The sequence below is a fragment of the Canis lupus genome, chromosome 16 (genome assembly GCF_048164855.1).
Source record: "Canis lupus baileyi chromosome 16, mCanLup2.hap1, whole genome shotgun sequence".
In the NCBI taxonomy this organism is placed as follows: domain Eukaryota; kingdom Metazoa; phylum Chordata; class Mammalia; order Carnivora; family Canidae; genus Canis; species Canis lupus.
Genome location: NC_132853.1, coordinates 4,333,367 through 4,356,741, shown reverse-complemented (window position 1 = coordinate 4,356,741; position 23,375 = coordinate 4,333,367). Strand labels below are relative to the sequence as shown.

At 53.4% G+C, this 23,375-nt stretch overlaps 1 protein-coding gene across 8 annotated transcripts in view; it reads right to left on the bottom strand.

Moving 5' to 3' along the window:
* Nucleotides 1-280: 280 nt before the first annotated feature.
* MVB12B (multivesicular body subunit 12B) overlaps nucleotides 281-23,375 on the bottom strand; it is a 186,397-nt gene continuing 163,302 nt past the window's right edge. For 7 of the 8 annotated variants that reach the window (XM_072777949.1, XM_072777947.1, XM_072777951.1 and 4 more), the window contains 3 exons: nucleotides 22,349-22,408; nucleotides 21,800-22,007; nucleotides 19,841-20,894 (listed from right to left, as the gene is read on the bottom strand). In XM_072777949.1, coding sequence (XP_072634050.1) covers nucleotides 20,686-20,894; nucleotides 21,800-22,007; nucleotides 22,349-22,408 — 477 coding nt within the window. In that variant the 3' untranslated portion in view covers nucleotides 19,841-20,685. Of the gene's footprint in view, nucleotides 3,981-19,840; nucleotides 20,895-21,799; nucleotides 22,008-22,348; nucleotides 22,409-23,375 lie in introns of those variants that run through there. The other variant, XM_072777954.1, reaches the window with a different exon arrangement.

The following is a 23,375-nucleotide window of genomic DNA, read 5'->3' as shown; positions in this document are numbered from 1 at the left end:
GAGCCTGCACAGACAGGCGCCCCCAGCCGCACGTGAAAGCGCACCCCTGCAGTGCCCGTGGTCCCCGTGCTTTCCCGCAGCTGGGGTTTTCGCCTTCCAGGGCCATTCCAGAAGGCTGTTCCCGGAGAATGGCAGGGCTTTCCTTGCCTTTGAAGCCAGGCCTCTGTACTAACGGGGCAGCTTTCCGCCCGGAGGCCCCGGGAGAGCTGGAGGGGAGGCTGGAGGCCCGGTGTCCTCTGGGGGTGCCACCCGCTCGGGAGGGCGCCGCAGCCAGCCGGGCAAAGGTTAAAACAAACGTTTATTTAACAAATTATATTAAGACAGACAATCACACAGTGAGACTTCCCTTGGCCACATACGGGAGTCACCTCAAATAAATAGGGCCAGGACGGGGTTCCCAGGGCGAGGCCGCGGCAGCCTGACCGGCCCGGGGGTCCCACGGCGGCTCACGTGCCCGTGGCCGGGGACAGAGCCCGGTCGTGGTGGCGGCAGGCACTGCTGGGCCGCGTCCAGAGCAGCCAGGCACGAGGGGCCTCGTGGTCGCCCCGGGTGGTGGGCGCTGGCGGGGGGGCCGAGCTCTGCGGCCGCCCCCTGCCCTCGGGCCCCCCGGCTGTCGGGGCGGGGCGGCTGGACCGTCGCCCCCTGAGCACCATGGCCCGCGCAGTGGCCGCACAATCGAGCACGCTGGAACCGCATGGCCCGGGACGCTGGCGAGTCCGTGACTGGGCTGGACACGACAAAGGTCGGGGCGAGGCGCGTGCTTACGCCGGGCCAGCTGGCACGGGGCTCCGGGGCGACGACACGCGCGTCCCGATCTTCTCTGCCGCTCGGCAGCCCCGTGCCCGTGGACGAGCCTCTGCCACTTCATTGGTAACGAGGAGCATCTAATACCCACTTCTGGGTTATTTGCATTTTAAGGGGGAATAACGGGGGACGATGTGCTTCGAGTGCCGGCCTAGTGCCTGGTTTGGGACGCAGCTGTCCTTCTTGTCACCTGCCCCTGCTGTCTTCCTGGGCAGGGGGATGCCCGTGTCAGGGGCTCTCTGCTGCCAGCCGTGCAGCAGGACACCCAGCAAGAGAGGGGGGCCAGGGCAGGCTGGGAGGGGGTCTTCAGCTGCTCCCCACCCCCCTTACCAGGCTTCCCAGCTCTCCAAGTGGAGGCGAGCTGTGGCCCGTACCACATCCTGGACTTGGGGTAGGAAAAAGCCTTGATGCTTAGTTGCGAGTGAACCGCGTCCCACGGCTTCTCCCGATTACCACTGAGCCGTTCCAGGGCCTTTGGAGACACGCTGCATTTCCAGAGGGAAAGGACAACAGGGAAGCTGTGCTCTGGTTAGTCTTTTTTTTGGGGGGGGGGGGAATGAAGGCCAGGCCGCCACCCGCCCTCCCCATGTGGTCCTGGGGTTGAACAAACACCTCTCCCAGGCATGAGCTAGGGGTCCGGGCTGTCCTGGGGTCTGCATGAGCCCCCACATGCACCCCCTTGCCTATGGTCACAAGGAAGGAGGGCGAGGAGCAGCCTCCAATCTACCACAGACACCAGCCTTCCCCCACCACGGTCACTGCCTAATTGCGGATCAGGGGACAATCGGTCACCATCACACGATACAGTGGAGGTGGCCGCAGCCTGCCCTAGCCCCTGCTGGCCTGTCTTCTTCCTGGTGGCCCCGCCTTGCTCTGGGTCCTCCCCTAACTGTGGGACAGGACAGTCTGGGGGCGGGGGGGGGGGGCTCGGGAGGGCGTACAGCTCCTCCTCTGTGGACAGCCTCCCTTCCTATCCCTGCCCCCCGCCTCCCCGCCCATGCACCCTGACTCTGGTCGCAAGTGCTCTCCCCAAAGATGTTTGGTTGTCAGTCAAGGGACAAGGGCCATCGGGCGCTACCTGCCAGATGATAATCTCAGTCAGGCCATGAGCAAGTGCCCAAACCAAGTGAACAGAAGTAATCAGAATTGCCCCTCTATGTTGGGCTTCGGGTCACACAGGTCACTTGGTTTTGGACCAGCCACCCATCCAAAAAGCAGCAGTAGACACAGGTTCTCTGGGCCCCACAGGGCTCCGATTCCCCAGAGACACAACTAGCTTGTGAGTGGTACAGGTGAGTGGGTACAGGTGAGACCCGTCCAACAGCTGTCTCCTCTCCTGGTGAAGCACCAGTCCCCAAGGTCCTCAGACGGACTGCTGGCTCCAGCCCATGACCCCCGGGCCCCAGGGATTCCACCAACTACCTGCCTTTTCCTACCCCTTTGCTGTGTGGAAGGCCTAGGAAGGCCAGCCCCACCCCCCACCCCAAAATGTCCTGTCTGGGCAAAGGTAGGGAGAGGTGACCGCTTCCCTAATGTGCAGAAATCAGGAGCTATCGAGTGAAGATCGTGGGGCAACCAAGGAGGAGAGTGGAGCTGCTGGAGATGGCGGGGCTCGTGAGGGTACATGAGGTATTTTTGCCCGCCCCGCCGCTTAGCTGGCAGCCACCCTCCTCGTGGCGTTGGCCCGATCTGCCCCAGGCACCATGGGGAGGCAGGGTCCGTGCCTGGCTGTGGCTCTCTTGGGCTCCCTTTGTGGTGGGGGACCCTCGCTGCTCTCCATGCCTCCCCCCCCACCCTCCAGACACAGTCAAGCCTCAAGTCCAAAGCTCCCACCATCTGGGGACCCCCAAGAGGGGAGGTGCCAACATTCTGTGGAATTAAGACCACTCTCGAAAGCTAGACCAGGCAGGCCCCTGGGTGAGGGCCTGAGCCCCCAGGGAGGGCTGCAGCCCTGTTCTCGTGGCAAACACGCCTGGAGCTGAACCTGGCAGCCAGCATCGTGAGAAGTACCAGTACGTCCACTGGCTGGTCGTGGTACAAATGTCCATGCTGGCCCCAGTTTGGTGACCTGGCTCATGTGGACTTTTAAAACAACTGTGCTGTTAGCAGAACCCAGTGAGACACAGCCTGGCTCTGAGAAGCCGACGACCACATGCCCATGTCCCTCTGGGGCTGGGCACTGGCCAAGAGTCTTCACCTGTGGCCCAGAGTGGGCCCATCCCTGGGTCAGGGCACCGGCCGAGGCAGCTGGGGTGGCAGTTGGCACGTGGGCATGGCAGAGATGAGCCCTTTGGGAGGGATGGGGATGTGTGGTGGCTGAGCACAATGTCCCGGGCAGCACAACTCCCCTCCAAGCAAGCACCAGGTCCCTCCGCCTTCTTGCCCAGAAGGCAAGTCCTCTGTGTGGGCAGCCGGGCGGCTGCTCCCCGACCCCAGCATGTCCAGTGTGTGAATCGGGGGAGAAGTCTGAGGGATGGCCACCAGTGAGGCGGGGACCCAGGCTCAGGGCTCCTGGGGGACCACAGGCTTCTTCCTCCCGTGTGTCCTCTGGGTCGCCGTGAAACGCTCAGGGCGCTTGCTGCTGTTGGTGTGGGGGACTTGCTTCACAGCAGCCCCTGTATGGGGCACTCAGTGAGTCCTGGAGGGTGCTGTGCAAAGCGGTCACCCGCCTTGGGTCCTCCAGGAGGAACCGGATAGCTAGAGGCAGGCCACAGTCAGGAGGGAAGGGAGCCCGTAGCATCGCTGGGCAGCTCCAACAATTGTGCAGGGCCCTCAGGGGTGACTCCCGTGCTGGGTAGGGTTGTCTGTAGGAGGGCTGGTCATCACACAGACACGTTAGGAGCTGCTGGTCACTACAGCAAACACAGATTAGTCGAGATTATGAACAGTATCCCCGGGGAGGCCGGGGTGTCACGTCAGGCAAGCCGATGGCCGAAGAGGTAACAGCTCAGCTGCCCAGAGTCTCCCAGATGAACCCCACCGTGGGGCAGTAAGAAGGGGTGGGCAGGAGGGACCGGGCAAGGGAGGGGCGCTCAGTAGTCTGGGCAGCTGCGTCTTCTCCCCACGGGGACAGGGTGGTGGCTGGCCCCTCAGGACTGGGGGATCTGCTGACACCGAGTGGGGCTGGGTGGGAGCCGGGCCGCAGCGCTCTGCTCCGTGCGGAAGCTGTACTCATACTGTAGGAGGGAGGGGACAGAGAAGCGTGGTCAGTGCATGAGGACAGCAGAGAAAACCATCCCAAGGCCTCAGGCCGAGCCCGCAGCGGCCCCTGTGCCACCTCACTGAGCGTGCTCACGCAGACACGGTGCCCTCTGGGCACACACGTGCGGTGCGGGGTGTGTGTACAGGTGCACCTCTGCTGCTGCAGGCGGCAGGCCAGTTTGTGATGATGGATGCTATGTGCCGTCCTTGCTTGTTTTCCTTGAGGGGGACTGCAGTGCTCAAAGCCACCGGGTGACCATGGGCCAAGCTGCCTGCCAGGAGTGGGGTCATGTACATGGTGAAGGACAGCTCTGGACTTCCATCCCACACCTGACCTGAGGCCAGCCACAGCCACCAGGCCCAGGGGACCCTCTGACTCTGTGTTTCCTGCCGTACCCTGCGCATGCGTACACCTTCCTCTGAGTTCCCAGAGCCGCTCCCTGAAGTGGGTGTGACAGTCTTCCTTAACTGACAGTGGCCCCAGGCTTCGGGAGGCAGCACCCCACGAGCCCACCTTACCTGGGCCAGGGAGGTACCTGGAGGGGCATGCCTGTCCCCTGTCCCACCTTCAGTAAGACTGAAGCTTACCTGACCCTAGGTCACTGTGTAAAGGTAGGTTTGGAGTCTGATGGAAATTCAGAGAGGCGGGTACCTCTGTTGGGGAAGGGGGAGTGCACCTGCCTCTCAGAAGGCCGGGTGCGATGGCACCGCCGGAGTGTGGAGTGGGGTGGGGGGAGCAGCCTGGTCCAGCATCTGCCAGAGCTGCCAGGTGGTCCTAGGGGTTTAGGAATGAGGAGCTTAGATGAGGTCAGGGGTGGGTTAACATTAAAAAAAAAAAAAAATATATATATATATATATATATATATCTCAGGACTTTTAGCAGTAGAATGGCCCTAATAGCCAAGGGAATTTTAAAAAAGAAAACTATAGCTGGGGGCATCACAATGCCAGATTTCAGGTTGTCCTACAAAGCTGTGGTCATCAAGACAGTGTGGTCCTGGCACAAAACAGACACATCGATCAATGGAACAGAATAGAGAATCCAGAAGTGGACCCTCAACTTTATGGTCAACTAATATTCGATAAAGGAGGAAAGACTATCCATTGGAAGAAAGACAGTCTCTTCAATAAATGGTGCTGGGAAAATTGGACATCCACATGCAGAAGAATGAAACTAGACCACTCTCTTGCACCAGACACAAAGATAAACTCAAAATGGATGAAAGATCTAAATGTGAGACAAGATTCCATCAAAATCCTAGAGGAGAACACAGGCAACACCCTTTTTGAACTTGGCCACAGTAGCTTCTTGCAAGATTCATCCACGAATGCAAAAGAAACAAAAGCAAAAATGAACTACTGGGACTTCATCAGATAAAGGGCTAGTTTCCAAGATCTATAAAGAACTTATTAAACTCAACACCCAAGAAACAATCCAATCCTGAAATGGGCAAAAGACATGAAGTAAAATCTCACAGAGGAAGACATAGACATGGCCAACAAGCACATGAGAAAATGCTCCGCATCACTTGCCATCAGGGAAATACAAATCCAAACCACAATGAGATCCCACCTCACACCAGTGAGAATGGGGAACATTAACAAGGCAGGAAGCCACACATGTTGGAGAGGATGTGGAGAAAGGGGAACCCTCTTGCACTGTTGGTGGGAATGTGACCTGGTGCAGCCACTCTGGAAAACTGTGTGGAGGTTCCTCAAAGAGTTAAAAATAGACCTGCCCTACGACCCAGCAATTGTACTGTTGGGGATTTACCCCAAAGATACAGATGCAGGGAAACGCCGGGACACCTGCACCCCGATGTTTCTAGCAGCAACGTCCACAATAGCCAAACTGTGGAAGGAGCCTCGGTGTCCATCGAAAGATGATGGATAAAGAAGATGTGGTCTACGTATACAATGGAATATTCCTCAGCCATTAGAAACGACAAATACCCACTATTTGCTTCAACGTGGATGGAACTGGAGGGTATTATGCTGAGTGAAGTCAGTCGGAGAAGGACAAACATCATGTGGTCTCATTCATTCGGGGAATATAAATAATAGTGAAAGGGAATAAAGGGGAAAGGAGAGAAAATGAGTGGGAAATATCAGAAAGGGAGACAGAACATGGAAGACTAACTCTGGGAAATGAACTAGGGGAGGTGGAAGGGGAGGTGGGCGGGGGGTGGAGGTGACTGGGTGGTGGGCACTGAGGTGGGCACTTGATGGGATGAGCACTGGGTGTTGTTCTGTATGTTAGCAAATTGAACACCAATAAAAAAATATTATTTAAAAAAAATCCTAAAAAAAAAAAGGGCTCCTCCATGTAAAGTAGAACCACGTGGAACTGCCCTGGTTAAACTTGGCCACCAGCTGAAGCTATTTCCTCAGGGATGTGGTGGTGGTGGAGGAGGCTGATAGGAAGCCTGGCCTGCCTGCTCCCCCCAACCCCGAAGGGAGCTGCCTGCAGCAGGAGAACAGCTAAGAGTGGAGGGCTTCAGGGGTCAGCCAGGAATGAGGGGCAGCAGCAGACCTCGGAGAGGTTTTTTTCCCTTGAGCAGAAATGGTGAAGAGGCAGCCAAGAGACCACCACTGTCCAGCATGTGTCCTCAGTCGCCCCTGCCCGAGGGCCCCACAGCGCTGACGCAGGACAGGCAGACACAGATCTGGGCCAGCCCCGTCTCATGGCCTTTTGTGTGAACAAAAGGAGCAAATAGCCTCAAGTGACCCCTGAGCCCAGAGCCAAAGGGCCCGGCAACGCAGATATGACTGTGGTCCCTACAGACACTGCCACCAGAAGGGGCAGGAGGGAAGGACTTGACTTTGGAGGGTGACCTCAGGCAGGTCTTCGCCCTTCCCTGATCCTCTGTGAACTCCTCCTTGATCCTCCGTGAACTCCTCTCGGAAGTGGGGCTATGTTAAGAGATGACAAGTGTCAGCGAGGATGTGGGGAAAAGGGAACCCTTGTGCCCTGTTGGGAACCCAGCTGCTGTGGAATGTGGTATGGAGGATCCTCCAAAAATTAAAACTAGAACTCTCCTAGGACTCAGCAATTCCTCTTCTGGGTATTTATCTGAAGAAAACAAGAACGCTAACTCAGAAAGCTACTTGCCACCCCCATGTTCGCTGCAGTGTTGTCTGCAACAGCCAAGACCTGGGAGTCCATTAGGGCTCTGATGCCCGGTGAAGGGATAAGGAAGACGTGGCATAGAGATACAGTGCGATCTTATTCAGCCATTGAAAAATCAAAATCTCGCCATTTGCAACTGCATGGATGGATGGTGAAGGCATTTTGTGAAGGTGAAATAAGTCAGAGAAAGACAAACACCCACGTGACCTCACTTATATGTGGAGTCTAAAAAACCCCTATAGTTAAAGAGAACAGACTGGGGGTTGCCAGGGGAGGGGCTCTGGATGGGTGAAGGGGGTCGAAAGGTAAACATTCCAGTTGTAGAGTCGTGGGGATGTAATGTACAGCAGGTGACCACAGCTAACGCTACGTTGCATGTTTGGAAGTTGCTAAGAGTAAATCTTAAAGGTTAAAAATTTTGTAACCATGGTGACAGATGTTAACTAGACATCGTGATCATTTTGCGATATGGACAAATATGAATTCGTTATGTTGTACACCTGAAACTAATGTTACATGTCAATTATACTTCAGTAATAAAGGGTCACAGGGGTCACAGTCTGCACTCCCAGGGCTGGCTGTGAGGGTGGGGTGAGCGACAGCACACGAAGGGCCTGCACATCGCCAGCACCAGGCGAGCACTCGCTGCACTTTTCTTGTCTACTTGGGAAAATCTATCAAGGCGGCTCCCAACCTGCTCCCTTTCCGCTCCCAGGGGCCACGGCTGGGCCCCCGCTCCGGGAGGCCGGTCCAGGGGAGCATCCCTAGAGGCGGCGGCCTTCAGGCCAAATCTGAGCCGATACCGCCACCTGGTGGCTGCTCGGGCGCATCACGGCAGGAAAGGTTCCTCCGCTCCATCAGCACCCGCCAAGCGCACCCTGGGCGGCGCACGAGGGCAGGGGCAGAGGCAGGGGCAGGCCGCCACCATTAATCCAAACGAGCAACACAGGAGGCAAGGGTAGGCTGGGGGGTGGAACGTGAGTGCATTTCTGCTGGTGGCTCAGGGGCAACTGCCTGGCTGAGGCGATAGGGAACCAGGGGTAAAAGGTTGGGAACTGGAAGCATCTGGGGAAGGCTAGCTGGAGTGATGGATGGAGAGAAGCTTCAGGAGGAGCGCGCAGGGTCAGAGAGTGGAGGACCTGGAGATGTGAGCCAGGGAGGGCAGCTTGCTGGAGTGGAACCACCTCGTGGCCTCAGCGGGGACCGTTCTAGGAGAACGGAGTGGGGTGGTGCGGCCGCCCCTCGGGTGGGGAGAGGAGGCACAAGGGAAAGAGAGGTAGCAGGCAGACCCACCCCTAACGCACAGAGTCCCTGGAGGTCGTGGTAAGATGCAGATTTGGACTCAGAAGGTGGGATGGGGCTCAAGAATTTGCATTTTCAAGCACCTCCCGGGCACATTGCTGCTGCTGCTCAGAAGGCCGATTCAGACCATTCTGTGGCCCAACCGGTGGGATGTGGGTGGGAGTGGGCAGAGGGCTAGAGGCATGAGGGCTGGGGGCAGCTGTGCATTGGAGGGGGTTTGGGGGCTTTACCCTGGCTGCTCTCAGGCTGGGCCTGAGAGATCCTGCCTAGGGCAGCAGACAGAAGGCCCCTCTCCAATGGAGCTGCAAGAAGTCCCGAGTGCACACACTGCCTCTTCCGGACACACAGCCTGAGCCCAGTCCTCCCTCTGCCCCCGCCCCCTGCACCGCACCCCCCCATGGCCAGGACTCTTGGCGTGGGGCACAGATTGCAGTTCCCCCCCCACCCCCCCCCCACCCCCCCCCACCCCCCCCCGCCCACCCTTGGGAGCTTTCCCTTTTTAGGTTATCTTGGCTGCAGAAAAGCACTACTCCCCACCCCCCCCACCTCTTGTTTTCTCTAACTCCCCAAATGAAATTTCAACATATGTCCCCAGACATAATCCCCCTTAGGCTGCGGATAACCCTTCCCACAGACACTGTCTTCTGCCCGGGATTGCCGGCCCCAAAGTGTTTGCCCAAGAGACTAGGGCCGCTTCTGGAAGGCCTTTCACTCCCTTGGGCAAACAGCGAGTACCTTTGAAGGTGGATTTGGGCCCGGATCTGTTTACTCAAGACATTAGTCTCCTGCATAAGGAAAACCTGCACTCGCGTACAAACAGCAAATCCTTTTTGAATTAAAAAAATTTTCAATTAAAAAGCATTTGGGTTCGCAGAGCCTGGCCCAGCGGAGCGGTCTGGGCCATGGCGCCCTCTGGTGGACACTAGCCTTCACAGCAGCCGGGCCTGGCGGTCTCTCCAGGAGATGTCACCGTCAGGGGTTATGCCTGGGGCTGTCCCTCCAGCCCAGAGACCCTGCGACTGACACATCGGGCCTCTCTAGCTCTGGGGTATGAGCTCCCACACGACTGTTGTCCTGGTAAGGGCGACATGTGGACCTTAGCTTCCAGCTGCACTGTGGTCGCTTGGACTCTGCCTGACTGGTTAGAAGGGGGCAATCAAACCCTCCTCCACTCACAGACACCGGAGACAATTTGCATGAAAGACCCAGCCCTCCTTATGCACCAGAATCAGGGTTTTTAACCAAGCCACTGGGGCCCTGGCTGGGGTGGGGTGGTTCTGGCTCACCTGGCGGGGCAACAGTTTTCAAAACGCCCAGGAGATCTTATTGGTTTGGCGAGTGAGAAGCACTGTCTGAAAACTTTAACCAAACAGAACACAGATGGTCCCAGATTTACCACATTTCGACTTTAGAACAGCGCAAAAGCGACAAACGTTCAGTAGAAACCAGACCTCAGATTTTGCATTTGATACTGTCTTGTGAGGCTCAGCAGCCGCAGCCCCCGGGCCGCCATGTGACTGTGAGCATCAACAACCGACATGCTGACAGCCCTACTGGCCCCATCCGACCATCCTGTTTTTCCCTTTCAGTACAGTCTTCAGTACATTACATGAGATAGTCGGCATTTTATTATAAAATAGGCTTTGTCTTAGATGTTCCTGCCCAGTGGGCTACTGTACGTGTTCTGGGAGTTTAAGGCAGGCCAGGCTAGGCTATGATGTTCGGTTAAGTTAGGTGTATATTAAATGCATTTTTAATTTACAGTGTTTTCAACTCATGGTGGATTTCTTGGGAAGTAACCCCACTGTAAGTTGAGGAAGGTCTGCAGAGGGGGGAAAAAGGCCAAGCATATACCCTCCCTCCCTGGATCTGGTAATGATCAGATCAGGGACTCCGGAGGAGAAAGGGCAGTAAGGGATTATTTCCATCACCCAAGTTTTACAGACATGGAAGCTGAGCCCTGGGGCAGGATCAGACGTCCCAAAGGTCTGGAGGGAGCCAGGGCAAAGCTGGACTAGGCCCACTGTGGTCCCAGGGGTGGGGGGCAGTCAGTGTCAGGAGAGAGTCTGCACCCACCTCTCATGCAGGTGCAGCTCAGAGGTGGGGGCAGACAGATGTGAGCCAATGAGTCGACCTAAGTTGGCCCTGCGGTGGATCATGGAAGAACCTGGAAAGCTGTCAAGAGCAGGCCTACAGGGGCCAGGCTGGGTGAGAATAGATGGAGGAGAAGTAAAGGGGCCAAGGTTTAGGTCCACAAGAAGTCTGGTTCAGGGGTGTACTGACACTGAAGGGTGGGCTTTGGCCATCAGGAGGGTCTTCCAGGCAGACAGATGGGCCTGGCCCCATACAGTTAGGAAGGTAGGTGAGGTTCCTAATGGCCCTGCCTTCCCCAGAGCCTGCCCCCTCAAGCCTGCCCTGCACTGGCTCTAGTTCCCCACAGCCCCAGCTGTGGCCTGGGCTCTGCTTATCAGCTGCGCTTTAACCTGTTCCGGAATTTCAGCTGTGGGAAGCCTCCACTCCTCCCTGGAGGGCTCCATGTCCTCCCTCTCGGTGTGCAGAAGCCTGGCTGCTGGAACTCGGCCCCTGGGGAAGAAGAGCCAGTGCCACTGCAAGAAGCGGCCACAGAAGGACCTCACCTCCCCAGAGGGCAGCCTCATCTGTGCACCTGGAGAGGCCTGTCTGCTGATTTGAATACACCCCCCCCCCCTTTAAGCTCCCGAAGGGGGGACTGAAGACTAACGCCTCATTGGACAAGCTAAGACTGGTGACACTTTGTGATCTGAGGCTTCTTACTCCCCCCACCCCTGGGGAGTCCTTGTTTCATACTTGGATTGTGGTTCCACAGAGATATCTGAAAAATTGGGTGAATGGAGGAAGTGCTGGGGTCCAGACGAGCATGTAGAAGTGCTTTACCTGGAGGAGGTCTGTCCACATGCACATGGGAGCTCAGGGGAGTGACGGCGAATGCCAGGGGTGCCCTTCCCATTCCACAGGAGGTTCTAGAACATCCCATAGCTGGGGGGTACAGGCCTGGAGCTCTACAGCCCATGACCCCAGTGGTCCCTAGTAAGGTGAGGTGGCTCCTGCTAGGACCAAATCTGTACACCCCGTGAAGCTGGTGTTGCTGTCTTTCCACTACAGGTGAGCACACCAGGGCTGTGAGAGGCTGAGCAGCTTTCTGATGCCACCAGGGGTCAGAGGACAGCAGGAACACGTCTTTAATGCCACAGTCAGATAGGGATGCTCTCATTTCACACAACTGCACAGAGCAGTTGGCATGGCTCCTGCAAGCCCTCAGGGAAGCCACGTTGATTTCCATTCTGGCTTTCCCACTGGATTCCTGGGCTCGAATCTGAGAGAAGTAACCCCCAGTCGGGGCCCTGAGCCCCACCTAGGTCCACTGCTGGGCCTTTTGCTGAAGACCCACCTGCTCCAGCAGGAACCATGTCTGTCTGGGCACCGTACCTGGCTTCGAAAGCAACTGCTCAGTTCATGACATTCATAGCCTTCTGCTGGCTCAGCCCCTGTATCCTTCCACTCCCAGGGGCATCCAGGCCCTTTCGGGGATCCTCAGCACCCAGCTCTAAGCCTGGAATTCCCAGGACGAGATGGCGACCCCTACTAGCTGCCCTGTAGGGTCTGCCTCCTGGGCTCAGTGCCAGGAGAGCCCCCTACTGTCAGAGCACCCTCAGCTCACAAAGCACCTCCAGCTAGGACCCGGACTGAAGAGCATCCAAGAGCTTCTGGGATGGTGGAGTGACTCCTGCATCCCTGGTCCACCCTGTGGCAGAGCCCCAGGCCCTCCCCCCACCGCCTCCGCTCCTCTGGACTGAGGTTTGAATGGGTTCTGCAAATACCTTTCCCCATGCCATGGCTTGTGGATCTTTCCTCCCTCCCTGCCCAGCACCGAGTCCTAAATGGGCCTGGGCCAAATCTTTGTGCCTTTCCAGATGCTGTTCTCCTTAGAACACTTTCTCCCTTGGATGGATAAAACCTTACTGTCCTTAAAGGCCCAGCTAAAGGGGCACTTTTTCTGGGATATGTTCCCTCCTCCCCTGGGGAGAATTCATCACAACCCCCTCCACAACATTTCACATATCCTAAGTGCGTGGTCAGGACGGGCCGTGGCCACTTCTGTAGCTCCAGAGCCTGGTGGAGGCTGTGGCCTAGAATGGATGGATGGATGATGGGTGGACAGACAGATGGACAAGTGGGTGGATGGATAGATGGAGGGATGGACAGATGGGGTGTATGAGTGGGTGGATGGACGGATGGATGGGTGGACGGACAGTGCAGGAGAGAGAACACTGGGCACAGCTCAGCACAAAGGAGAGAGGGCAGCCAGTTTAAGGGCTACATTCTGGAGCAGGTGGTAGGTGATTCTGATTTTCAGTCCTCTGTGGCAGCAGCATTCAGTTCAGCCCTGTGTTTTCTGACATCTCACAGCCTTTGAGGCATGATGGTGGGATGAGTCCTATTGTGTGGTATTTAACTCAGCATGAGCTAACTCACAGTCCTGAGCCCAGTGCATGTCCACATCACCCCTGTGAATGCAAGATTATGAGTCTGAGTGCACTGTGTATCTCCAGACACAGCTGGGTGTTCACACCTTGTTGACCTGTGGGGTGTTTAAAAATAAACACTGAAAAGTTGAGAGATTGCATAAAATGCCAACATTTTCCAGCTTTTCCAGAAAAAAATAGGAGGCTATGGCAATTCTGGATGTTCATTCCTGCGTCTGGAGACTACTTCCTTTAGAGAACATGTGCTTTCCCATTTGCCACACTCCCCACCGTTCCCTAGAAACTGTCCAACCAGGCAGCATCAACTGCCGTGTTATCACCACAACTGTATTTTGTGAGTGTGTGGGGCAGTGGGAACTGTGTAAGCAAGAAAGTGAAATATTCCTGTATCCATGACTATCAAAAGTAGGAAAACAGAAGACAGAGTGAGAAGGTCGTGCAATTTTAAGGAAAATGGGGAACGGCACATTTCGTGGTGGAACTGAAGATGGCTGGGTGGCTGCTGAGGACAGGGGTGTCCTGTTGTCCTTGGCCTCTCCCTCACTGTGCCCCCAGCTGGCCTGCTCTGCTGTGGGCATGGCTGCCATCCCCATGTCTCCAAGCAGCCGTGGGGGCTTCCCCTTCATTGGGTCAGCATTTTAGAGCTCACCTGAATATTACCCCTCCCCCCCCAAAAAATGGATATGTGTATTTTCCCTCTCTGAGCCTCTCTGTAGGAAATATGGGAACCACCACCACTTTCTGGCGCTGGAGAACGAGGAGCGTGGTCGCTCTGGGAAAGCGTGCTTCCTTATTCTTTTTCATCCTTATGCTTTTTCCCTATGTGAGAGGCAGCCTTCTAAGAGTTTAGCTTGGGGAGGTATTACTTTAAAACTTGGGGTGAGAGTTCCCAAAACATGAGGAGGGAAAAATCCTTTCATGAAGAACTTGTGGAGGACCACGTATTTATTTATCTTGACTTCGGTCTGTGGGAGTGAGTGTATGACTCATGATGGCAACCAGGGCAGGTGATTCTGCCGCCAAACATCACCTCTGCCTCGGCTTTATTTCCACCTGCTCAGCCTGCTTCTCTCATTTCTATTATGAATGCCCTGGGCTGCTGTGGGAGCAGGCTGGGGGGTGGCCGCCACTGGGGTGATGCTGCTGCTGGGGGGACACTGCTGCCTGCAGAACCAAAGGGGCAGTGGGGGGCTTGGAGACTCTCAGAATTAGGAAGTCTTAATATAATCTAGCATATTAATAGGCCCATGGAGAAAATATATGATCATCTCAATAGATGATTAAAAGGCATTTATCAAAAGCCACCATCCATTCCTGATAAAAAACATTTAGAAAAATAGAAACGGATGGCTAATTCTTTTGCAGGATAAAGAGAGAGAGAGGTCTATATATAACAACCCAAGACACGGTATTATGGGTTAATGTTGAAATTAGAAACTTCTAGTAATGCACAGGTAAGACAAGGAGGCTCTGTGGCTGGAAAGCGCCAGGCAAGGTGGCGGGCAGAGGCAGTGGGAGAAGGGACAGACTCCAGATAGGAGGCCCCGTCAGGGTTTGGAGATGACATAACTGCCTGCCAGGGACACCAAAGCAAAGCAACTGAGAAAAACACCAGAAAAACAGTAACAGAAATAGGTGAAGAGCTTGATATAAAATCACTTGATATATAATTACTCAGTCTACCCTGCTCAGTGACAGAACAAACCTCCAGATGGAGACTCTTCACCTAAATGACACAACAGCTCCTCTGTTAACCTATGTAGTCACTGCAGTTACAGTAAACACCTAGTGGGGACGCCTGGGTGGCTCAGTCAGTTAAGCATCTGCCTTCGGCTCAGGTCATGATCCCAGGGTCCTCGGATTGAACCTGTGTCAGGCTCCCTGCTCAGCGGGGAGTCTGCTTCTCCCTCTTCATGCCCCCCTGCTTGTGCTCTCTTGCTCACTCACTTTCAAATAAATAAATAAATAAAATCTTAAAAAAAAAAAAACCCATCTAGAACAGAGCTTTTGGAACCCTCTTCCAAAAAAAGGTTCTAAAGTGAAGCTGGAGGAATAATCATGTGAATATAATTAGAAAAACTGGGGGTTATAAAGAAAGAACTCTGTTGTATATTAAAGCTTATTATAAAGCTATAGGATTCCAAACAGTGTGGCAATAATATAAAAAGAGCAGAGAAGAACAGAGTCAAGAGAAATGTCCACGGATCCGCTTACATAAGAGAACAATATGGTAAAGACGGCACTTGAAGTTCACTGAAGAAAGTAATCAGTGTTAAGAAAACTGGCTAATGCTCTAGGAGAAAATAAGGCTTCTACCTTCAGATGGATTAAGTAGTTGAAAAGAATATTAATATATTAAAATATGAAAGAATATAAGAAAACGGGACTGATTATTTGTACGAACTTCTGACACAAAGCCCCAAATAAATAAAATGTTAAAACGTAAAGACAAAGGAGTCCATGAAAAAATGAAAACAATTGTATAGCAGGACACATCATTAACAGGAATAAAAGCCACTGGTTAAAGTGTTCTTTAGCCTGCGACGGGGAGAACGTTGTTATAAAGACCATAAAGCATTCTTAAAAACACATGAAAAAAATCATGAACTATGCCAACGGAAAAAAAAAAAAAAAACATGGCAAAGGGCCCAAACAGAAGAGATTTACAAAATAAATACATGTGGTTGATAATCATACGAAAGAATGTTCACCTTCAGATGCTGGTGATGCTCGGGCCACAGCGAGAACGTGGGAAGCCAGGGCCCCTCGTACACTATGGGGGGCAGCGGGGAGGTCTCAGTGTCCGCGCCCTTTTTGGAAGGCAGAACCCAAAATGGGTCATATATATTCTTCTAAAGACAGACCCCGGGGAGCAAAGACACGTGTACAAGGAAATCTACTGCGGCTGTGTAATAGCAAATCATTGGAAACAACTCAAAAGTCAATCAATAGTGGACTGCTTATATAAATTCTGGCATAATCATAAAAGGGAAGTACGTGTAGTCATTAAAAAGAATGAGGCAGGTCCGTGCGACATGCTGCAGAAGGTTGTGGAAGTGAACAGCACGGCAAGAGCCAGCTAACGCCTACACGTGTGCAGGTGTCCACTCTTCACATGTTTCAGCGACATCTGAAGTCTGATAAACACGTGCAACCTTCGAACTCAAGGGGAAAACGCTAAATTTTAAATAGCCGATTCTGATGGGCAGGGCAGCTGGTTCAGATGATAAAACTGCCCGAGAGACCCGCTACGATTTACAGGGGAGGGAACTAATCTTGTCTGTGGTCATACTCCTGAGGGGTCCTGCAGTGCTGGTCCCCAGGCCACAGCCCATATTTCAAGAGAAACCTTACACTCCTCCTGGGCCTTCAGAAAGGGCATCCCTGAGACTAAGTCATTAGGTTTCTTTGTTTGGGGCGGGGATGATCTCCACCGAGTGTGTAAGGATTGCGGTGGCAGCTCGGTGCCTCTGCGCAATATAAAAGAGGGGCGCATGATAGGTTAACATCGATATTTTAGCCAACGTTTATTTAATAGATAAATTAGGCAAGTGTCTTTCCCCAGACGTATCCGCTTCCTGACTGAAGAATAAAAAGGATTCTAGGTGGTGAAAACGGTCAACCTGGGCGGAGAGAAGGCTGCCGATTCCCGTTGCAGTGTGAGGCCTGACCACTAGATGGTGCAAAGGGACCACGAATTTTGCGACCTCTCCCTCCACAAAATTCTTTAACGTTAATAAGCACAATGAAAGCTTTCCAGAAGTAGAAAGAATGAACAATTGTGCTGGGACATGAACATTCTGCTTTTATAAGGTTGGGACTCTGCCACTTCATTACTGATACAAAAATCTTCCGCTTCACTTTCTTCCCGCATATGCAGGTCCCAAGTCTACTCTCATCTCCTGCATCTGAAGGGGCCCAGAAGCCCCTGCAAAGTGCTTGTCCAAAAGTTGAATTTGAATTTTTTTTTTTTACCTTGCACTGCCAAATGTGTTTCCATTAATTTCACCTCAATGTCGTGACGTAAATGCTAGTGGAATCGGCCCCAAGCTAAATAAGCAATAAGCCCCATTTTTCAACACACAAACACATAAAGATGTCAGCTCAAACTGTTTACTAATTAACACTTAAAAAGACACAAATTAGATATGCGTGGCTAAGAGCAATTATAATCAAGACGAATTTCTCTAGTCATTTGGGAACTGAGAAAAATGCCTAATTGCTGGAACCAATGTTTTAAAAACTGAAATCACGCCAGTTAGCAAATATGTTCATTTAAAGAACATTCCACGTGACTACACTCTTGAGGATTGACTACAAACATGAGAACAAGGAAAATATTTAGGTATAAAATTAAAATTTTAAGCTCTCTTAGATTTATAACTTCTTCATTAAATATGTCTGCAAACAGCAGCCCATAAAAACCTGTAGCAATTAAGTGGTTAAATGAACTGCCTCCCTTGTCAATTTTAAGGGAGTGATTAATATTAGATCGTCCCTTTACTAATTAGACTCTCCCGTGTCTTTCAGCTTTAAAGTCGGGTGAAAATGGAGGCTGTGTCCTACCAGAAAGCACGGTGGGCTAATGATGCTCCCCCTGCCAGGCTGAGCTTTCAGCGTGGCACCCACAGAAGGCAGGGCGAGCATGTGGTTTCCTGGGGGAGGCCGCGGCAGGTGGGGAGATGGCTTTGTCCCGAGATGGAAGGGGAAGGCGCTAGGAGGCTGGGGCCGCTTCATCACAGGCATCGTTGGCTCTGGGTGTTAACAGCTTGCAGGGTGCTAGGTGCATGCGGCGTGAGATCCACAATCAAGGCCGCTGTCTCTTGGCCATTATTCCTTGAGATGAGGGACAGGGACGGTGAGACGGGGCAGGTGGGGCGGTGGGCGGGGAGGAGGGAGAAACAGTCGTGGCAAAGGGCACAGGGACACCGGAATGATTTTAGCAGCTGCAGCCTGGGCTGTGGAGTGGGGGGCTCCCACCCTGGCTGTGACGGGGAATTCATCAGAGGGAGAAACGGGGCAACTGCTTACAAGGGAAATCAAGAGCAGCAGAGACGGAGAATATTTATATGCCCATCTCCTCACTCCGAGGGAAGGCGCTTCATCACAGGGGTCGGCTGCAAAATTACACTTTTCCTGACTCTTGGACGGAGAGAACCTTTTGTTTGGGCAGTGGGGAGGCAATGAGGGTTTCACCGGGACACGGTCCCCGGGGTCACCACCAGGCTGTGGGGGAAGGGCAGGGGCCAGAGAGCCTCCCCATCACTCCCGAGGCCCAGGGGAGGTGAGGAAACTCACTTTCTCACACCTCGGGCACGTTTTTGCGGCAGAGGCCCTGCTCCGAGCCCGGACGGACGCGGGTGGCACGGACAAGGGCTGCGGGAGGGCAGGCCGGGCCGGAAGGAGGCTGCCATCGCCACGAGAGTGACAGCATTCAAGGGGGGGAATTTCTTTATTAGCCACAGCTTTGCTTATTTTCAACCCCCACACCCTAGAGTATTTCTCAGTTGTGAGAGGTTTCACGTTTGTCAAGAATCTATTCCCTCTGCAATCTGCTCAATGGCAGGCAGAGAGATGTTGATCACAACCTTAAAACAGGACTTTCCTTGGGGGTCTTTCAAGAAACTTAACCAAGTGCCACACGCCATAGCTTCTGGGGGGATTGCCGTGAAGGCAGGGGCAGCAGCTGCCAGGAGGAGTGCTCCACGAGGGGTTGGGGCCATCAGGCCTGTGGAGCAGGGAGCCAGGGCACCTGCCTGGAGTTGAACTTATGCGGCAGATTTGGTGTGCTACTTCAGGCGCCCAGGCTCAAGGTGTGTCCTCTACCTACCCTGCTGCCTCCATCGTCCACATGGTCCGTAAACATCCCTGTGAGCACCCAGTATGTGCCCATCAACGTGGCAGGTGGCTCTGGTCCACACTGCCAGCGGCCTCGTCCTGTCTTCCTACTGGCAGGGCCCAGGGTCATGCTTTTTCTGAAGCTTGCCTGATTTTGGGGGGCCTGGAGGTGTACTGCCCACCCACACCTAGGGTGATACTTTGTTTCTCTCCATCTTTACTTGGGCAATTCTTGGGTGTGGCAGGCTGAGGTGCACTGTGGGGCCCTGCTGTGGGGTGGCCCCTTCTTAAACTGGCATGTTCCCTTTGATCCCTAACCACCAAACTCAAGGCTGGCAGGGGCACGGGGTTCGTTCATGGAGTACACTGGGTGATGGGGCACAGGCTTAAATTCAGAATCATCCCCCAGGCAGAGCATGGTCAGTAAAGTTGGCAGGAAAGCAAAACTACCCAGTTCTGGGCAGACAGAGCAACGTGCTGGCAGGCATCAGCAGCATGCACTTCAACTTCCTCCATGGATGGGACCACCTGAGCCCAGGTCTCTGCCGTAAACCAGGGCAGTATCACTTCTCCACACAGGGTGCATGCAGGGTGGGGGGAGGGAAGCACCTGCCTAGCACAACGCAGCCTCCGTGGACGCTGGCCTCTCCCTGCTGCTCAGGAATCTCAGAGACCCAGGAGGTGTTCAGGATGGGCAGAGAGATGCGGTTCTGGTCTTATGTCTGCCCCTGAACCCAGAGGCAGTCTTCTGCCTTTTTGTGGGGAAGGGGTTTGGTTTAATAGTGTAAAATATGACAAAATAATACACAGTGAGCAAAGGAAAGGCCTTCGCCTAGATCCCCTTCACCACCACCCATCTCCCCCCGCCCCGCCCCCAGGGCAACCAGACTTGCTGGAGATGGAAAGGAGCAAAATCATCCTGACCCAAGGGACATCCAGCTACTCAGGCCCAACCCTTGGAGCTGAGAGCTGGGGCCTGGGGGATGGTGGGTCCGGCTTCTCCTTGGCCTCCGGCTCATGAGCAATGTAGAGATCAGCAGCGAAAAGGAGGAACTTCATGTTTATTTATGGAGAAAATTCTCTGCCATTGTTGCCGAAGCAGCAGTCCGTTCACCAGAGCGTGATATCAACATACTAATCACCATGAAATGCACGCCGATGGCAGGGGCCAGCAACTTCTAAATCCTCAGATTAAATGAGGAACCGCGGCATCCTCGACTGTGGTGGTATCTGGGATGGTTTTACAGCCTAGTTAACGTTTCTAACCTTCTCTGTTCCCTGACTTTTTAACTCCACTTTAATTTCCTTCAACAGAGAACAAGACCTGTGTTTTTAGCCATCATTGAAACAAGAAGTAAAGTGAGGCATGGTCATCAGGGATGTCACTGCTTGGCCTCCAGTGGCCGAGTGGCCAGCCAGGCTGACCTAGGTCAGATGTGCGCTCACTTGCCCCCCCTTCCTGCAGGACAGTAATAATGGTGATCACGACCGAGGCGGTGGCCACGGCTGGCAGTCCCTGAGCAGCAGCACGGCAGACCCTGTCCCGGGCCCTCTACACGACCATCTCAGTCAAACTTCATAAGTGCCGTGCGGGCAGTATTTTCATTACTCTCCTGATTTACAGAAGGGAAAACAGAGGTTCAGAGCAGTTAAGTGGTTCTGCTGAGACCCAAGCATGGGTGGCCAAGTCCAGAATCCATCTGTACCCTGCCAGGCTCTCTCAGAGTGCCGGACATCAAGACAACACATTCTAAAGAATTGCACGTTTGAATGGCATTTCAGATCTCAGCATGAGAATGTCAGTTTCTAGTGGCTTCTGCAGCCAGCGCTGAGCCTGACACAGGCCTCACCTACTTTGCCCCATCCCAGGAACTCAAAGGCCCAGCCTATGTCAGGTGGACCAGCCTTCCCAGCACGGTTGTCTCCATCAGCCCCTTGGAGGGATACGGAACCACGGGCTTCCAGGCATAAGGGGCAGGGTTTGGAGTGTGACCACAGGTCTCAATCTTGTCTTGGGCAAGACCTTTCGCCTCTAGAGTCTCAATTTCTGCCCCATGAGATGGGGAGGAATGGTACCCACTCGGCCAGCGGGAACCTGTGGAAATGTAGGGAGAGCCCCCAGCTGAAGGTGAGCACATAGCAGGTGCTAAAATAAAACATGGACAGATGGCAGATAAGAGAAAGCACAACATCCAGACAGCTGTCTGCTTGGTCCAGCACACGCTACCTCACAATCATCAACCCGCGATGCTGGGCACCTGTGGTTACATATATTCACATACTGTTCCTGAAAACCTAGGAGATACATTCTCCTATTATCCTAGCTTTAAACACAGAGAGGACGATTTGCCCCTAGTCAGCATGGAGCTGAGTTGGACATCAGTCCATATGACCCTGTCCATCCGAAAGGGGCCATAGGCTGTGCCCCTGGCTTTACCCCTGCAGCTGCAATACGCCACTCTCAAAGGCCTTCTACACATACGCCACCCCACCTAGGACCCCACGTGAAGGTTGTCTGTAGAACCATCTATGGCTGCCTTGCTTTGGAGAAGGGCTGACACAGAGCTCCATGGGCATAAGGATCTCTAATGTAGGAGCCGGCCACTCTTTCCCCCACATCCCCCACCCCTGAAACCTACAGATGACAATCAGGTTGGTTTTTATGATTTGCTGAAATCAAAGACAAAGGGGGACTTTTTTGTCTTGTTTTTTGCTATGACAGGTTTAGAAATTTGTTGTACTACATTGATTCAATTTTCCTTGATTTCAGCCATCTTTCAATAATGCAACCTGCTTCTGCTGGCTGGGTATAAAGGAGAAAACCCAGAGGAACTGAGAATATTGAAATGGTTCTACCATTTCCATCTTTGAGACAAATGTTCCTCTCAGAGGAGAGCCAGTTGCAAGCATGTGACTGCTTAACAGCCGTCTATACATGAAAGACAGCACACAGATGCTAATGCTGTCTTATGAAACAGGCAAGACATGGATGGGTCTGACCTCCAGTTTTGTCCCAATCTCTCAGCTCTTGTTCCTCAGAGTTGTCACATGTACTCCAGTCTTGGGTTTCTTTCTGTTTTATTAGGAAAACATCCCAGCTATGTTGAACCAGGCTGCCAAATGGGGTCTGGCTTATCGGGTACAACGGAACGAATCCTGATCCTGGCTCTAAATTGTGAAGAGGTTCCTCGGACGCGTCCCCAAACTCCTACTGGTGGCAAATAATAAAGCAGAGAAGGGAGGGAAAGGAGATTTCATGCCCAGCCCCCAATTGCCACCTTTTAAAAACAGGGGCATGTTAAAACCTGGTTTTCAGATAACACAAGGAGGTGTTGGTCATAAGTATCTTGAAGCAATAGACACATTAAAAGTGAGTTTCTTTTTCTCAGGCATAAATTTGAGTGACATGGAAGTGTTTTCCTCAGAGGGGCACCCCACAGCTAGGTCCTCCCCATTCCTGGGACAGAGCCCTACAGGGGGGACCGGAGACCCCATGGTGAGCAAGCAGGCCCAGGCCCCGCCTGCCCCAACTCTGGGCAGCTTGCTTACCTCTTTTTCAATTTCTGCCAGAGATTTGATGGTGATTCCCAAGAGATCAAAGGGCTGCATCTGCAAATACGGATCAAGTCATTCTTTTAAAGGGCTGGAAAATGCTATTTCACATTTGCTTTTATGCAAAACAATTGTGACACCTCAAACCACCCTATGTGATCTAGCATTTTCTCTGCCCTCTTTCAACGGAAACCCACCAGTGCAAGTCTGTAGTGATTACAAGCAACATGAGCATACATTCCAGAGAAGCTGGCTGATAGCAGGGCTGGTCCCTTCTGTTGGGGACGCCTGCTGAGTCATCTGTCAGTGGCAGCACCCAGGAGGGTCACAGCCCTCCTGAGAGACAGTGACAGTCACTACTGATAACCTCTGTCTTTCCTTTCTCCCTGCCTTGCTCTTTCTGCAGCTGCAGGGACAGAAGAGCACAAGACTTCGCCACAAGCCATCCTGACTGCTGCATCTGTATGGTAGAATGGGTCTAAGGAATTCTAGGAGGGAATTCTAGGTCTTTGAAAATGCAAGGTGAACGAAAAAACTGCCCATCAATTATCATTTGAGAACTCAATGGTGGTGAAAAATGGTATCACTGCATTTTAATGGGTGTTTCTATGATTTCATGATGATGGGAGCCTTCTCTGCAAATGCTGGCTTTTCCACAGACAGCAGGAGAAATGAAATACCCGTGGTAAAAAGTCAGCTGGAGGCCAAGAGAGGCCTGGGCTGGATGCACAGTGAGACGTTAAGAGGGCAGTGGGCACCCTGTCCTTCCGGCCCTTGCTCTGAGCCCTCTCTGGGCACCTCAGCATTCTATATTCCTGAGAGAGGCCAGCAACTGGCAGCTGTGGATAAACAGGTGAAACTGGGTCCTGGAAAACCCGCAGGTGCTCGTGGTTCTGAACCGCAGCCCAGAGGTCGGGGCAGAGCTACAGCCCGAGCTGAGCCAGCAGGGGTTTCCTGCGAGGTGTGGTAGAAAGGCCAGCTCCCCAGTCCATGGGCCTGGATTCAAAAGAGGGCAGCTGTGAGT